Raw genomic sequence first — 12,584 nt, forward strand, 5'->3', positions numbered from 1 at the left:
ACTAAATTCGCTTTTATAAAAGGGAATTCCAAATCCACCCTAATCCAAATGCAACTAGAACTATAACTAGCTAGGGCTGGGATTTCTGTTAGTACCTTGCCTAGCGGCTACCACCCACCCTATACCCGAAACCTAATCGCCAATAAGAATCCAACAGTTTTGTACTTTTGGCCTTACAAAGGACAACCTCGGAGGAAACAAGTGGGAATCTTCAACGGCCGGTTATCTCTCCTCTCCACCATCAAACGAGAGTCGAGAGTCGAGAGAGTCGAGAGAGTCGAGAGAGTCGAGAGGGAGAGGATCCCGCTCAGCCTCTCTCTCACTCTCCGCTGGATTTCCACAAGGAAAGATATTCTCACAAATCACAACCTTTTGTTGTCTGAATCTGCCATCCAATGAGTGATGAACACACAGTAGCAGATATCTCGGGTCTCTTTCTTGAGCCAATTGCCAATTTGCCACCATACCAATAGAGAGCGGATGCCTCGAACTCGAATAAAGAGACTGAGGCCATTGAGGACCACACACAGGGCACGTGACCCTCAGCCTTATATATATACATACGACACGTGACCGTTGCAGTATGACAGTATCCCAGTATCACGCATGAAAGACTGGGGTGGGGAGAACACAATTACATCCACAAGTTTCAAACTCCCATAGTCACAGATGTGACTATGTGAGATTGTGAGTGATGAGTGATCCCGGCTCTCTCCAACCAAATTTACGCTCCACCATCCTTCATCGTTCATTCCAACAAATTAACTAACTACCTCTCTCTCTCTCTGACCCGGCTCATTTACATCTCTGACTCTGAGACTGAGTTCACTTGAAAGAAATGTAGCAATTAACTCTGGCCCTGACTCTGGAGATCTCTCTCTCTCTCTCTCTCTCTCTCTCTCTCTCGCTCTCGCTCTCGCTCTCTCCCTCCCTCTCCAAGCTCCTCTGTGTTTTTTCTGATTCTCGATAACAATGTAGTGTAAAGAAGATGGGTAGGAGAAGAGAAAAAGACCCCAAATCTCTCACTCTTCCTTCATCTCCTGCTCACTCTTTCTCTTCTTCATCTTCATCAGACTTCGAGTTCACCATCTCTTTATCTCCCCGCAAGGCCTCTTCCAATCTTTGCCCAGCTGATGAGCTCTTCTACAAGGGCCAGCTCCTCCCTCTCCAGCTCTCTCCCCGCCTCTCCATGGTTCGAACTCTCCTGCTCGCCTCCTCCAGCTCCTCCTCTTGCTCCGACACCACTACCACCGCTTCTCGAGACTCCACCGGTAGCTCCAACGACTCCAACTCCTCGTTCTCCAGTGATCTTGTCTTACTCGCCGAGTGTGACTCGTCTCGGCCGAGTTCGGTGACTGAGGAAGACGAGTTTAAGCGTCTCAACCATAGTTATCACCATCAGAGCCCACAGGTCAAGAAACCCAAGTACTTCTCTCTGGCCAGATTCTCTTCCGTGTTTCGCAAAGACAACAACAGCAACAACAACAACAAGCATAGAGATCAGGAGAACGTATCGGCTTCTTCCTCTGTGAAGCGGATGAGCGCATCAGCCAAGGACGTCCTTAGGAAGTATTTGAAAAAGGTGAAGCCTTTATACGAAAAGTTATCACAGAAGCAACAGCAACAACACCATCAGCAACAGAAGACGGCGACGACGGCGACGGTGGCTTCTTTGGCCCTGAAGACTGATCAGGGGTCCGGGAAAATTAGATTAGTCTCTGCTCCAAATACAAGGAAAGAAAGCACCGGCGTGTTCTCTCATTCTTTCTCGGGAAATCTGAGATACCCACGAAGGAGAAGATGTGTTTCGAGTTGCCCATCTTCGATGCGGTCGTCGCCGAGTCATTCTGGTGTCCTCTGTCGAGGCAGTATTATTAGTGGGAAGAGCGTAATGGGAAGCATGTACCATGCAGATTCATCATCAATGGAGGAGCTGCAGAGTGCGATTCAAGGAGCCATTACATATTGCAAGAACTCTATGATCCAGGACAAGACATTGGTGAGTAAAGAGATCTGAAAGCTTATATTGTTAATTTTTGTCTGAGAGAAAATATAATCCATGTCAAGTTCTGTTTTACTTTTTGTTTTCGTTTTTTTCTTCTGCTTCCCACTAATCTCAAGAACCGAACCAGATGTCTCTTTCTCTCATGTAGAACAGCAAAAGATGTTTTTTCTTTCTCTTTTATCAAACGAATAGTTACTACAATAAACCCATCTCGATTTTCAATTAACCTAGCACTTTAGATTGATAATTCACGTCTACGGATCTTGGAGTGTGAGTTCATTTGGCCGATATGGGTGTTTGTTTCTGCTGATGGTAAAATAAAAAAATAAAAGCTTTCTTCTCTTTCTTAATTATCTCTATTTCCAGTTCTAATTCTTAAATCATTTCCATCTCCATCTCTTTCTGTTGAATTTTTCTTCTCAAATTTGGCTGTATTTTGAGTAAATTATTCACGAGGGTCGGAGGGGGGGGGGGGGGGTCGTAGCCTCGTAGCCATGAACTGAACTGCACTCTCTAGTTTGAAGCAAGATTCTCGTTACTTGTGATCTCTAGTTATAATGAAATAATAAAATAATATAAATAGACAGCTTATATATTTATGTAGATCTTTGATAGAGTAGTATTCACCTACGATTATATGATGGATGTCATACTGTATTCAGTATTCCGTTGGTTTTGTTTGTTGTTTATGTCGGCTCTGAGATCCGAAAAAGCGGATGGAATAGAATAAACGGAGAGGTTTTTTTGAAATTAGTCAAATTACGGTGGACCCCACAACGGTGTAGGTGCAGCTTGGCTTCAGGACAAGTCCATGGAATAGCTGACAAACAAACCGAAATAGGCAAAATTGCCATGGAAGAGAAAATAAATGGTGGAAGCTGTGTCCATCTTCAGCAATGTATCTGCATAGTGTACCGTACATCTGGCACATCATTGTCTGATCAATTCTGCCAAATTCATTTAGGGGGCTAGCTCTGCTGCTACAACACAGCTTTCCTGTACAGCGGAACCGGGAGTAGCCGGTATAAATAACAAAAACGGATGAAACCAGCTGGTAGCCTGGTATTGGGTATTAGTCCTTGTGCAGCGCCATTTCAAACACTCAAAAATCTCAAATATAGGAGTGTAACTTTTTATCAAAAAAAACTAGGGGTGTAACTCGGATTGGTTGGATTAAAAAGAAACTCGGACGGGTTGGATCGTGTTGAAGGTCAATTCAGGCCCAATTTGAGGTTAACCCAACACAATTTAAACTGGGTTCTAGCTCGGGCTGGTCCAAACCAGATTGGTTTGGTTTGAAAAAACTTATGTATATATTTGTTATGGATTTGACTATGGTTTCAAAAAGACATCATATTTTTTTTTTCAAAAATAAAAAAGAAAGACATTATACGGAAAAAACTTATAACCAATCAATCAACCAGCATTGTAAAAGTTGTAAGCAATGACATAGGTTTTCATCAAAATTCACTACGTGCTTTGATTGGTAAAAGGCTTCTTTTTAGCATCATATATCTTTTCTATTTTTATAAGGTCATTTTTATTAGGTTGGTCTCCGCTCGGGCTACTCAAGACTTCAAGTCAGGTTTAGGTTGGACTCAAAGTTGGACCCACCCAAATTATACACCTAACTCAAACACTGGGTCCCATCCAATTCACCAAATCATGATTTTCAAAATTGGACCGGACCAGAAAATCGGTAATCGTTCAGCCCCCTAGGTCCAGTTATACTATAAATCGGTAAAACCCCAAAACATGTTGAAAAAGTCAAAAAACCACTGATCTGGGAGGTCAAACCGTTAAACCATTCGACCCAGGCAGCGGTTTATGGGTTACAAATTTTATTTTTGCTGATATAAATAAAATAATAAAAACAAAACTAAAATGACTAATATCCTCGACCTCCCTCTTACAAATGTTTAGGGTTAGAACCCTTCCCTCATCTCAGTCCTCACACTCAACCGATCAGCGATCACCTATGGCGGCCACGACCTACGACATCCGACGGTGATACACAGCGACTAACGACGATTGGCAACGGTGGCTGAGCAGTTGGCTGAGCAATTGGTGGCTGTAAAATGACCCATATCCCCGATTTTGTAGTTAGTGATTGAGCAGGCAGTGGACAGTGGCGGCCGCCGATTTTGTAGCGGTGGGATACGGAATACCTAGGCTCCGGAGGCGGCAACACTTGGTGGCTAAGTAGGTGGTGGACAACAACGGCTGACGATTTTGCAGCGGTGGGATACGGGATACCCAGGCTCCAGAGGCGACAACAGTTGGTGGCTGAACAGGCAATGGACAGTGGCGGCCTGCGGTTTTGCAGCGATGGGATACGGGATACCCAGGCTTCGGAGGCAGCAACAGTTGGTGGCTGAGCAAGCAGTGGACTTTGGACGGTTATGTTGCCACCAACACGTTGATCCAGTGGAGATTGGTGAGTCGACATTCCTGCAGACACGTGCATCTTCATCTTTAGAGTACAAATACACTGTGCTGGTGAGTGTTGACTGCTATCCACCGGCACTCCAAAGTCCAGATGCTAGACATATGTGATACGGGTCCAACAGTAACCTCTATGTATTTTTCTTTTTTTTTTACAATTTTTTGTGTTTTTTTGTAATTTTTTGGATTTTTTTTGTATTTTCCACATATGTATGAGTATGATTAGATACATTCTAATTTATTTTTATTTTTTAGTGTTTTTTTTTCTGTATTTTTTAGAATGTTTTTATACTTTTTTGTATTTTCTATTTGCTATGTATTTTGTTATTTTTGTATTTATATAGTTTTGTTTTAATGTTTTTTCTGTATTTTTTTACAATTTTTCTGTATTTTATTTTTATATTTTTTGGTAAGAGTATTTTATTTTTATATTTTCTGTGTTTTGTACTGTATTATTTTTATATTTAGATAGTTTTATTATTTGTATTTTTCTGTATTTGTTTCTGTTTTTTATTTAATTTTATGCTATTTTTATTATTTATAAATATATTTTTTATTTTTTATATATTTATGACATCACGGGTCGAACCATTCAACCCAGACGATTGAACCGCTTAACCGGAAACCGGTACCAACTCTATTTCCGGTTCGTTTTTAAAAACCTTGCACCAAATTGAAATGGTGCCCACTGCCCAGTATTCACGGCGAAAATCACACTCAACCAAACCATTGGGCCATGAAAAAATCAAGGCTTATTTGGCATTTGGGAGGCTTCAACTTTGATTAAATTGTTTTCATTGAACTGCTTTGGAGAAACTATTAAAACTACTAAAAAAAGTAGTTTATAACCTATTTGGGAGGGCCGAAGGGCTTCTGCTTCAATTGAGCTGCCTTGACTAAACTGTTTTAAACAAGTCAATAAAATTAACTTCACCAAAAAATTGATTTCTTAACTAAAATAATATATATTTTAGCTTTTCACCCAACATATATAGCTTCAAGGTTTTCCTTATGGGGCCACCTTACAAAGCCACAACCAAGAATTATTAAGCCAATCTTGAAACAGGTAAAAGAATTAATATAATACTACTTAGATCAGTACCCTGGTTGATGGAGGTTCATCACAAGGCCCATCTCATCCCTAGGGGCGGCAGTTCCTAGGATAAGGATAAGTTAACTAAGATCCAAGAATTCAAGATAAGCAAGGGATCCAAGAATCCAAGATTAGCAAGACTCTTCCAAGATTAGCAAGATAATGCAAGACTCTTCCAAGATAGAACAAGACTCTTCCAAAATTATCAAGAAAGACTCCAAGAAGCATCAAGATTAGCAAGATAATCCAAGATCCATGCACCTAGGGAGATCGGACGGAGGAGATCAAACCAAGGAGAGTTCGATCCTATCAAATTAAATGTTTAGATCTATCCTAACTATTATTTCCTAGTTCTTTTACAATTTCCAAATGTATTATAAATACTACTATTTTCTCAAGGGAGGAGGAAGGCAGTTCTTTTACATAGATCCAGTGACTGCCCCAGGAGGAAGGCAGTTAACATGATAAAAAGGGAGGAGGAAGAAGGTATTGAGGAAGAAGTATATTGTGAGCCTGATGGGGAGGATGAAGAGGGTCCATATGAACATGAGGAGTATACTTGTGTGGTAAGAAAATTAATGTTGTCCCAGAAAAATAAGGATACTTCTCAAAGGCATAGATTATTTCGTACCAGATGTACTGTCAAGGGAAAATTATTTAATTTAATTATTGACAGTGGTAGTCAGGAAAATATTATTTGCAGGGATGTCATTCAACAATTACAGTTGATTCCTGAAAAACAACCCAACCCATACACAATTGGGTGGATCAAGGAAGGAGGCGGCGTACGAGTGGAAGAATGTTGCAAGGTACCTTTTTCAATTGGTAAGTACCATGATGAAGCATATTGTGATATTGTAGATATGGATGCTTGCCATATTTTGTTAGGGAGGCCTTGGCAATTTGATACAGATGCAAGGCACATGGGTAGGAAGAATACCTACCAATTTGAAAAAGAAGGTACACGTTATACTTTGTTACCCATAACAGAAAAAAGTATTACAAATACTCCAAAGGCACATGAAAAGAATTTCCTTACCATCACCCATCATCATGCTGAATTTGTTAAAGAATGTACGGATACTCATGAGATACATTTGTTAGTAGTAAAAGGAGAAGATGTTAATGATGAAAATACAATTCTAGCTGAAATACAGGGACTACTGGATGAATTTAATGATGTAGTTCCAGAGGAGTTACCAAATGAACTCCTTCCCGTGAATTTAATGATGTAGTCCCTGAAATACAGGGACTATATGGACTCCGGCTTCGTGGTGGTTGATAGATTCTCAAAAATGGCTCACTTCCTCCCATGCAAGAAAACAGCAGATGCATCCGCAATAGCCAAATTATTTTTCAAGGAGATTGTTCGCTTACTTGGGGTACCCAAGACCATCACTTCAGATCGTGACACACGGTTCCTCAGTCACTTTTGGATGACCCTGTGGAGAATGTTTGATTCATCACTTAATTTCAGCAGTACAACCCATCCACAGACAGATGGACAAATAGAAGTGGTAAACCGGACCTTAGGGAATTTAATCCGCAGCATATGCCGGGCAAGGCCAAAACAGTGGGACTTCGCCTATAACAATGCAGTGCACAGTTCTACAGGCAAATCCCCATTCTCCATCGTATACATGAAGGTCCCTAACCATGCACTGGACTTAGTGAAGCTACCCAGAGTACCCAGCGCAAATATCTCAGCAGAACAGATGGCATAACAAATCCAGTCCGTCCAAGAAGCCGTGAAGAAGTTGAAGCCTCGGAAGTATGGTCCATATAAGATCGTGAAGAAGATTAATGACAATGCCTATGTAGTAGATCTACCAGATCATATGAGTATGTCCAGGACCTTCAACGTTGTTGACCTTCATCGGTACCTGCCGGAAATAACACTCGCCTAACCTAGTCACGACTCGGGGTCGAGTTCTCTCCAAGTAGGGGAGAATGATGGAGGCCCATCACAAGGCCCATCTCATCCCTAGGGGCGGCAGCTCCTAGGATAAGGATAAGTTAACTAAGATCCAAGAATTCAAGATAAGCAAGGGATCAAAGAATCCAGGATTAGCAAGACTCTTCCAAGATTAGCAAGATAATGCAAGACTCTTCCAAGATAGAACAAGACTCTTCCAAAATTATCAAGAAAGACTCCAAGAAGCATCAAGATTAGCAAGATAATCCAAGATGCATGCACCTAGGGAGATCGGACAGAGGAGATCAAACCAAGGAGAGTTCGATCCTATCAAATTAGATGTTTAGATCTATCCTAGTTATTATTTCCTAGTTCTTTTACAATTTCCAAATGTATTATAAATACTACTATTTTCCCAAAGTTATTAATCAATTCATACTTCAGATTTTCAGATTTTCTTGAGTTCTCTTCTTTGAGTTTTCGCCACCTTTTCTCTCTCCTAGAGAAATCGGTGTTATTCGCTAGGTGCTAGCGAGCACCCGGTGCTTGCATAGCCAGCTCCGGTTCTCATTGCTTCCACGCTGCATCACTGGTTGACAAGAGAGTCAGTAGGTCTATTGAATTCTCTATACACATGAATAATAGTCATATCCATGATTCATCTGCACAACGAAGAAGAAACCTCCTGCTTTTGATAAATAAGCAGCCCAGGGAGTATGTCTGTCAATGTTTATAATTAAGATCTACCAAAATGCTGTTGTCACACTCAACCATGAGTACAATTTGACTCAAGGCAGAGCGATAATCATCACTGAGGGCACAAACTTCCCTTGAATGGATGTGCAAAAAGCCAAACGAGCAAGGAAAATTAAAAGCCCCTCAACCATTGACAGTAGTATTTGGGAGTGGTGGGTAGTTTGAATGGGACCAAGTCAGTATTAAGAACCAAATTCTTGAAAAGAATGCTTTCATTCTGTGGTCAATCTAGAAGAACAGAAATCAGAAAATGTTTTGCAACTCTTCCAGCCCTCCCCCTTTGATCATCGACAGAACTTTGGCGCTTTTTTTTAGAATTCTGGGACAGCATCTTGAGTAAGTAAAGTGGAATTATAACAAGTCATGGAGAGAAGCTTTTCGGAAATGCCCCAAGAATGGATTTATATTAAAATAAATTTCAATGCCTCTTGCGTGGGAGGCGGATGTTCTGTTGCATGTATCGCCCAAGACCATTTAGATAATGTTTTGAACATTTAGGCCTCGTTCCTTTTTTCGGTAAGTTATTTATTCGGGTAAATGTAATTATTTGGGTAAGTTTTTTTTTAAAAAACACTTATCTGGGTAAGTGCATTTATCCATGTTCTTTTATTTCCCAATTAACTAAGGCATGCAATGACCATTTTAGCCATAGAAATCCATTACTAAAAGTGGCATTTTTGTCCCACTCAAGTATTGACAACTTTCCCCCTATGTGAAAAAATTATTTACCCAACTACGAGATGGGTACAGTGATACCCAGGAAAATAAACTTTCCCTAATCCCTATATAAAACTGAAAAAAGAACATGGGATTCTTAGTCAATGGGAACCAAAATCCAATTGATCAACTTTCCCCCTCTCAAAATCCAAAAAAAAGAACACCCCCTAAAGGGTATAAAACTAGGTCTCACCACCATCAATGTGGCTGAAGCATGGATGGCCAGTTATCTCTTGCCTTCAGCAAACTACAATCCCTCTGTGGGGGTTAAAGAGTTTAGTTTCAAGCTGTCTGGAGCTCGTGAAGTCTTTCAATCTGAGGATCTTGTATTGGTACGTCTATAGTCTATCGCAAAGCAAATCAAGCAACGGACCTTCTTAAGCATGCAGCTCTGGAGAATAATTTTGACTCTCTTTCTTTGGATCCTGTAACCTCCCTTCAAATCTTTTTCTAACATGTCTTGCTCTGATTCTTGGGGTCATGCTACCCCCCCCCCCTGCCTTGCGTAACACATTCCGGGTTTCATAAAAAAAAAGCAAGGAAACCTACCCTCATTTTCTCTTATTGGCTTAAAAAGTGTTTTAGCTTTTTGGATTATAATGTTTTTAGGTTTCATAAAAAAAACAAGGAAAAATATGGTTTCGAAAGAGTTTTGACCAATCAAAACCCACCCATGAATTTTGATAAATAACACCTAATTGGCTACCACGTTTATGATACCAGCTGATTGGTCAAAAAATTTTCAGATATCATATCTTTTCCATATCATAGTTGAACCCAACAAGGGAAAATTTATGATTGGTCAAAACTCTTCCGATACCATATTTATCCTGCATCATAGATTTTCTCATGTTTTTAAAGCGAATCTTATAAAACGTTCAAAATACATTTTTGGTTCAATTTTTCTTTTATCAAAAAATGTGTATTACTTTTAAATAAAATAAATACGATAACAAGGTATTTGTTCATTAAAGATTCCCTATTTGCAATCTACGAGGCCCATAATTTGCCACCTATTCATTGGTCAAGATCGCCCATTTAATATTGTTTCCTAATAATCCTCTAAATAAAGGACATGTGGCAAGTTATGGGTCCACTGTGGTGACTATTGTCTACCCTAGAAGAAATACTCTCCACTACTAACATTTTGAACCCTTCACTCTGTGGTTATGCACCACCATTTCAATGGGTAAGCTCAGCTGCTCATCATGATACTAACAAATGTTCATATGTTTTGTATGTGGCAATTTTAGCTGATGATGATGATGATAATAATTGCTCAAATTTTTCTGCAATTTTTTTATATTTTTATGTGTATAAAAAATTCTCCTTTATCACACTTATTTTTGTTTAATACGAAGAATATATAGTAGTAGAGATTTATAAAATTTATGTATTCTTTTGTAGTTTTTTTGTTTTAAATTATCCTTTTTAAAATTTTCATGTTTAATTGAAACATCATGAATTAACCCATTTGACCTAGATGGTTGAATTGCATATCTACAACCTATATAGAAGAATGGTTTCTTTTTTGTGTTAGTTTAAAACATTGGGCTTTATATTGTTAACAGTATTGGATACTGATCTAATTAATTCAGTTTATTGGTGAAAACTACCTTAAATATAGGACTTAGTGACAAAGAATGGAACTTAATTCCATATATCTATAAAAGGGAATTGAATCAGGTGAAAAGTTGTAGTTCAAATTACATTTTACAACCCTCACAATTAAATATGACTAAATTCCAAAAATAGTGGTATTTTAGTATAGAAAATTCCACAAAGCCCATTCATACTTTTAATTGTAGTATGGATATGGATGTGTTTAAGTCTACATTTTTTTATATTTCTATGTATAAAAATAATTCCTATTTATCACACTTATTTTTTGTTTAATATAATCAATATACAATATAAGTGAAATTCCCAAATGTCTTATCCAAAATTTATGTATTTTTTTTCATATTTTTTGTAGATTTATATTTTTTAATTTTATTATTTAGTTGTATCAATGGATGACACAATTGACCTAAAAGTTGAACTATTGACCCACCACAAAACAATAAAACAATTTTTTATTGGTTTTAACTTATTTTTATTTAATATGGTTGATATAAAATATAGAGATGTGCCCAAGTTTTTCTACAATTTTTTTGTAATTTGTACCTTTATTTCTATTTTAAAAATTTTATTATTTAACTAAGGCATCATGAGTTGATCCATTTGACCTAGATGATTGAATTATGTACTTGCCACATGAACAAAAGAAAGGTTTTGTTTTTAAGTAGATTTTAAAAAACATGAGTTATATATCGTTAAAAGTATTGTATATAGATCTAATTAGTAGAATTTATTGGTGAGAAGTAATACCTTAAATATAGGATTTAATGAAATAGAATGAGAGTTAATGTCTTAAATATAAGACTTAATGAGTAGGAACTAAAATACTAAGTGAGGTGAAAGTAGCAATTCAAATTATATTTCCAGGCTTCACAATTAGAGAGGGATTAAATTCAAAAGTAAAAGTATTGGATATAGATATAATTAGTAGAATTTATTAATTAGAAAAAATATATTCAATATAGGATTTAATGAAAGAGAATTGAAGCTTATATCTTAAATATAAGACTTAATGAGAATGAATTAAATGGGTGAAAAGTATCAGTTCAAATTACATTTTCAGCACTCACAATTTAAGAGCGTCTAGATCCAAAAGTAGGAGTATTTCAGTCGAAAGTTCCACACCCTCATTTGTACTTTTAAAAGTAATTATATATATATATAAAGAGAGAGAGAGAGAGAGAGATTTGATTTTCTCATTTGAAAATGATCTTCAAAGGAGACTTGCTCTCATGAGCTTCAAATTTAATTTAGGCTACATTTGATATCGACAGGCCTGGCGAAGGTCAAAAATCCCTATTTGAAATGATCAATCAAAAAATTAAAAAAAAAAATGAAACCCTTCTCTTCTACTCTTAACAAAAAAGAAAAGAATCTTTGAGAGAAATTCTCACCTCTGTCTTCATCCTTCATCTCCTTCTTCTGAGCAAAAATTGGTTCTCTCGGATTCATAGAAGCACTTAGGCTGCATTTGGTATTCCTTATTTTAAGGACTCATCTCCTTTTTATAGTAAAAATGTCCCTATGAATACTAAATTTTTAAGAGCAAAAAGAAGATAAATCCTTAAAATAAAGAATGCCAAATGCAACCTTAAAGGGTGAGTTTTGATTTGATTCAGGCTTCATGGTAAAATTGTTGAAGTGAGTATTGACAACTATAGTTAAAACAAAGTTTCCTAGAGCTTAATAAGAATATCAGTCTTTTTTTATTTGATTTTTTTTTCCTTATTCTTTTATGTGTTTCATTTCATTCACTCTACAATGTGAATTTAATGCTATTCGATCCGCTAAGGCATAGCACATTAAAAGCGTAGGGGAGAGTTACATCGAATCTCCTATACTTTTTTCCTCCATTTTTCTTAAACTTCCGTTCAAACTGTAATTAGACATGTAAACACCCAGACAATGAGAATACCTAAGCAACAAGACACCTGTCACAGGCCGATTGGAAGTACATGAAAAAAATTTAAGTTGTCCAACTCCCTACGAGCCAATACTTTTTTTTCTTTTTTTTTTATCCCCAAACTTTACTC

General features: G+C 37.7%; 1 protein-coding gene across 1 annotated transcript; it reads left to right on the forward strand.

Annotated features, from left to right (window-relative positions):
• The first annotated feature begins 325 nt into the window (after window positions 1-325).
• LOC104596491 (putative membrane-associated kinase regulator 1) lies at window positions 326-2,120 on the forward strand. Its single transcript, XM_010257677.3, has one exon. The coding sequence runs from the start codon at window positions 989-991 to the stop codon at window positions 2,015-2,017; it is 1,029 nt and encodes a 342-aa protein (XP_010255979.1). The 5' UTR covers window positions 326-988; the 3' UTR covers window positions 2,018-2,120.
• The last annotated feature ends 10,464 nt before the right edge of the window (window positions 2,121-12,584 follow it).

The sequence above is a fragment of the Nelumbo nucifera genome, chromosome 1 (genome assembly GCF_055504915.1).
Source record: "Nelumbo nucifera cultivar China Antique chromosome 1, China Antique-T2T, whole genome shotgun sequence".
Taxonomy (NCBI): domain Eukaryota; kingdom Viridiplantae; phylum Streptophyta; class Magnoliopsida; order Proteales; family Nelumbonaceae; genus Nelumbo; species Nelumbo nucifera.

Bases quoted from the DNA above. Each gene is read 5' to 3' on its own strand.
- LOC104596491 (XM_010257677.3), top strand. From the start codon at position 989: ATGGGTAGGAGAAGAGAAAAAGACCCCAAATCTCTCACTCTTCCTTCA.